Source organism: Gossypium raimondii, chromosome 7, assembly GCF_025698545.1.
Source record: "Gossypium raimondii isolate GPD5lz chromosome 7, ASM2569854v1, whole genome shotgun sequence".
NCBI classification, from domain to species: Eukaryota; Viridiplantae; Streptophyta; class Magnoliopsida; order Malvales; family Malvaceae; genus Gossypium; species Gossypium raimondii.
In genome coordinates this window covers 23,808,544-23,813,629 of record NC_068571.1, presented here as the reverse complement: position 1 = coordinate 23,813,629, position 5,086 = coordinate 23,808,544, and the positions used below count along the sequence as shown (strand labels likewise).

Here is a 5,086-nt window from a genome sequence, read left to right as displayed (position 1 = left end):
GACAAAATCATTTATCTTACTTTGCAAATTACATAATCTTTTATAATTCTTTACAAATAATATAGATATAAAATGATCCTCCTTCTATTGACGCATGGCACATCATGGTACTCTCAAACTTTTTTACATCATAAATTAGTGGTTAAAATTTTAATTCTTTTGTTATGCTTAAATTTGTGATTTAATATTTATATTTTAATTCTAACACAATTTGATCTTTATATTTTTATAATATTATTAATTAATTAAAATAGTTAATATTGTTATTTTTTATTAAAATAATACTTTGTTATATATAATTTAAATGTCTTAAAACTCTTAGAGATTGATAGAGTAGCTTCTCATTTCTTTTGAGTTTGTCTTTGTTTTTTTTTACGTTATAAGATAATAGTCTCTATATTATATTGAAATGTGAGATTTAATATATACATGCTTTAATTTTTATACAATTTGCTTTCTTTATTTTATAATATAATTAGTTAGGCTAAACAATTAATATCGTTAATTATGTCAATCAAATGTTGATGTCAATTTTCTTATGAACACAACAACAACAAAGAATATTTTATCATGACAAGTTCAAATGAATAATTTTAAGGAAAAATTTTTAATTACTATTTTCAACATTATGATTATTATTGCATAATTATCAAGTGAATATATATTTTAATTTTAAGATTTTACTCTAATAAATTTAATAAAAAATTTAATAATCATAATAACTAAATTAAATTTTTAAATTCAAAAATATAAAATTAACTTCCTAAAAATTAAAATAAGAAATAAATTATAAATGTATAAAAAATATAAAATATTTATATTTTTATTCCATAGTTTCACATAAACATAATTAAGCCACTTGCTAAGAATGAGAATCTAGCATGAATCTAACTTTTAAAAATGAACTAAGATTTTTAAAATAGCCACGTGGTGCATGTGTGAGTCACCACGTGACAGGTATTAGAATTAGAGAGATCAAGCCACGTGGAAACCAAGATTTCCTGGTTTGTGACTAGCAGTTCCTTTCCATTCCCTCGCACTAAATTCTTTTGCCTGTTTAAAAACCCTGAATTCACAAGATTTTCATAAGGTTTTCCACCTTCCCTCATCTCCCTCCCTCCCTTCCAAATCCTAATTTTCTTTTTCCTTCCAATTATTCTTTTTTTTTCTTTTGGGAATTTTTTGAATTCGAAAATTGATTCCATTTTTCCATGATTTCAAGGTATTTTTTTTTAAATCTCTCATACTTTCTCTTGTTAATTTCTTTTATTCTTTTTTTCAATTCGTTTTAATCAATGCGGTGATCTGGTTGATGTTCAATTGTGAGATTTGAGATATTTTATTACATTTTTTTCTAATCTTGATGTGTTCTTAAATTAAATTTGATTAAATTTTTAAAGTTCATTTTTTATTTGATTATCAGTTTATTATAATTGATTGGTTGCGGGTTTTTATCTGCCGATCGGTTCTAGTTCGAATGTTGACTAATTAAAAAAAATGATTTTATGTCGAGTGGTTGTTCATTATCCCGTATTTCTTTAAATAAATTAATTTAATCAACAATATCAAGCTGGAAATATGGAAATCAGTTGTTCACTCATTTGGTGCTGTTTGGATCATTAAGGAAGCAAGCTTGAGAAAGAAAAAAAAGATATCTTTTTTGCTAAAATATTATTCAAATTACTATTTGCATATTACTCTTTCATTTTTTTCAAATTAAGAGTTTAGAAGAATTAAGTGTCTGTCTGCTCATTTTCTGGATCTTTTTGAGTTCTAAATCATGAGTTTTTTTTGTAACTGTCGAGATTGAATCAAGTATTTGTGAGTTTCTTATACTTTTCAAGTGTTAATTTTTCTCGTGCTTCAATCAGGTGAAAGAATTTATTGGTTTTAGTGAAAACTTGATGTTGAAGTTCAAGGTGATTGTTTTTAGGTATTGTTGAGGCTGCATATTTGAATAGCACTTAGGAAAAATATTAAGCCGAACATGAGCACAATAGAAGTGAGGGGGCCTTCTCTTAGAGGGTATCGACGAAGGAAGGCACTCCTGGATCTCAATGTTCCTCCCACTGAAATCAGGGAACAGGAGGGTACTTCGCAGCAGGCTGGATCTGAGCAACTGACTGCTCAACCCGTACAGCCTCCACCATCTGCAACTATTGATGTTGAAGCTATTGATGATGATGTAATTGAATCTTCTGCTATAGCATTCTCAGCGGTATGCAGTTCTTGTTCAATAGTATTTTGTTTTCACATTAACTGTACATTAAACCTGTCTTTATGGATTCATTTGCATGATGGTGATGTAATTGAATCTTCCGCTATAGCATTCGCAGCGGTATGCAGTTCTTGTTCAATAGTATTTTGTTTTCACATTAACTGTACATTAAACTTGTCTTTATGGATTCATTTGCATTATGTAGACTGTTATTAATTTTCTTGGGGTGTTATGTCAGGCTAAAAACAATTCTAGGAGAAGCCGTGGAAGGACTGTTGTTGACGTAGATTCAGGTAGCTAAATTTATTAGGGAAGGGTGTGTCTAATATTTTCTTTTTCATCATCTGCTACCTGCATTGCCGTAAGCATGTTGCATAAAAGAACCTTGTTCTATATATCTGCTCGACGTCAAAAGATTCCATTTTAGTTATATTATTGACGCCCATAATAATTTGATTTCTGACATGATTTAGGTGATTAATTATTTTTATGAGTTAGAGGGTCCTCAGGGAAACTTAAGACCACCCTTTAACTTGTTGATCATAAGGGATTTTCGTGTGGTTTTTTTGGGTGATAAAATACCAAATAATAATAATAATAATAAAAGATTAATAGGAATACGGAAGGAACCTGGATGAATTCTCTTCAGAAATGACAATTACAAGCAAAGCAATCACAATCTATTAACCAAACATGTCTTTAATCCAAGTGGAAATCTATTTGACATCATGTGCCTCATAACTCATTAGAAGAAACCGATCAATTTTTTCTTTATATACTTCTGAGAATTGTATTAAAACTTTGTTTCGTATGTCCTCGAGTTCTCAGAACATATTTTTGGTGTGATTGCTTTAGATTTAGAACTATATACTACTAATTTTTGATAACTTTATAGTCTATATTAGTTTGTTAAGGGGATCATAGAATATACACATGTCTCTGAGCTGTTTGCCCTTAATCGGGGCCTGTGAAGTGGGTTGTACTGTTTACTGATGGCTCAAGCACTAGAATAAAACAAACCTTTTCCTCAAGTGAGGTAAATGTTATTTCGCAGCGAACTGATCTACTCCAATTTTATGTTTCTTGTGTCACTGGATAGGTCAATCAACTTAGAGACTGGTGGTTCTTTATTTACTTTATTTATTCTTTTGTAGTTGAAGTGTTGGACCCTAGATTACTAGGTATTTGAAGTTGTTGCAGCTCACATTTCTCTCCTTCCAGGGCGGCCTGCTCGGTCAACTAATAATAACCTGAACAGGTGCAGGAGACTTCCTCCGACCCCAGTAGTTATCAATTGTGATCGGTATATCAATTTGGAGAGTTCACCGCAGTCTATGGTAAGAACTTTATTTCTTAGTGCTTACAAAAGATGCAAGGCAGATTTTTTCAAGGATAGGGTGTACATATGTTTCTAGTCATCAGATCTAAGACATTTTGACTGGACATCTCCCAACTTTTTGTCCATTCACATGTTCTCATGCAGTGGCACCTCTGGCTTTTTGTTGAAGTTATGAATAAAAGTCACTAACTAATTGATTGGCAGGTCAAGGAAATTACAAAGCCCCAGCCACTTCCCAAGGAGCCAACCTTCACTTGTCCAATTTGTATGGGTTCATTAAATGAGGAGATGTCAACAAGATGTGGGCACATTTTCTGCAAGGCATGCATCAAAGCTGCAATAGCAGCCCAGGGAAAATGCCCAACTTGCAGGAAAAGAGTGACTGTAAAGGAACTAATTAGGGTCTTCCTTCCATCAGCCAGCTGAAAATGAGCTTCATGCCCAATTAGTGATGTAAACTTGCTGTTCTGTGTGTGTGTATGTGTGTTATGTCTTTTTGGAAGGAAAATGAATCAAAGGTTGTGAAAGGGAATTATATATGTACTGTTACGCTGCCATTTTTCTAAAGCATTCTGTTTCTGTCATGATACTGGGCTTCAAGATGTTCTTTCAATTATGTAGCCAGCTTTCTGAATGATATTATTCATTCTTTCAAATTAACTTCTGATGATGGTTGCTATTCTATTTCAGGGATAACTCAAACTGCAATTGAAAAGAGAAAGAAGCATTGAATTCTGTGCATCAGCGGAGCTAATTTTTGGATTTTGGAATCTTCAAGATGCCCAAGCTTTAAACTATATTTCTGCAAACAATCTTTTTGACAAGTTATCTGAGCATGCTTTTCATTGCTTTCTTAGATGCATGTGAATCTGCCAGTTGATAACCTCAGCATCATTATTATTTGAATTAAATCTAGACTTGACAAACAACTTATTTATGTACAGTAAAAGAAATTGACTTTAGGTTGCTTGTGGTTGTGGACTCCCCTTATATTGCACCTTCTGCTAAGGTTTGTGAACCGATTGGTCTCGGTTGTCTGCCTGTTTTGCTGGTTAAGGTGAATTGCGTTAGGCAAGTTTGGTTGGTTTGAAAGGTGGTAGCCTAAGTTCCCTATGTTGAACTTATATGACCCCATTGTGCCTTCAAAAACAAGCAATTTATCAGCCACAAGCATAAGTCAGGCTGAATTACCTTTGTTAGCTTTTTGTTTTCCTTTTAAACATGAGGTGGTGGTGGGGCTGTTTGTTTGAAATCTATTGTATACGCAGAACTTCTTTTAATTGTTTGTCGACGGATGATCTTAAGTAAAAGATCACTAGAAGCTTGTGAACTTCCCATTAATTCAAGTACAACAAAAAGCACAAACATAGCCACTACTCAACTAGGTGGTACGATCTTTATTAACATGACTACAGTTAAACCGGCGGTGGCTGTGAGCTCCTGTACCGGCTGGGTCATGGGGATGGGTCAATGGCATCGCCATTGACATCAGCTTTAGTGAAATTCTTGAGGGGTGTCCCAGCTTTAGG

At 32.7% G+C, this 5,086-nt stretch overlaps 1 protein-coding gene across 4 annotated transcripts; it reads left to right on the top strand.

Annotated features, from left to right (window-relative positions):
* Nucleotides 1–1,038: 1,038 nt before the first annotated feature.
* Nucleotides 1,039–4,519, top strand: LOC105799294 (uncharacterized). 4 transcript variants are annotated; one of them, XR_008197929.1, is made up of 6 exons: nucleotides 1,039–1,222; nucleotides 1,934–2,218; nucleotides 2,457–2,511; nucleotides 3,440–3,555; nucleotides 3,762–4,075; nucleotides 4,248–4,519. XR_008197929.1 is itself a non-coding variant. In XM_052633688.1 (6 exons), the coding sequence occupies exons 2-5, from the start codon at nucleotides 1,988–1,990 to the stop codon at nucleotides 3,981–3,983; spliced, it is 624 nt and encodes a 207-aa protein (XP_052489648.1). In that variant the 5' UTR covers nucleotides 1,039–1,222; nucleotides 1,934–1,987; the 3' UTR covers nucleotides 3,984–4,010; nucleotides 4,248–4,519. The 4 variants fall into 4 exon arrangements, 3 of the variants coding, with proteins under 3 accessions (XP_052489648.1, XP_012485249.1, XP_052489647.1); XM_052633688.1 differs by having other exon boundaries at nucleotides 3,762–4,010; XM_012629795.2 differs by having other exon boundaries at nucleotides 3,762–4,519.
* The last annotated feature ends 567 nt before the right edge of the window (nucleotides 4,520–5,086 follow it).

Coding starts and splice junctions, on each gene's coding strand:
- LOC105799294 (XM_052633688.1), top strand. CDS start 1,988: ATGAGCACAATAGAAGTGAGGGGGCCTTCTCTTAGAGGGTATCGACGA. Junction 2,512..3,439: donor TGTTGTTGACGTAGATTCAG/GTAGCTAAATTT, acceptor CTCTCCTTCCAG/GGCGGCCTGCTCGGTCAACT. Junction 3,556..3,761: donor AGAGTTCACCGCAGTCTATG/GTAAGAACTTTA, acceptor ATTGATTGGCAG/GTCAAGGAAATTACAAAGCC.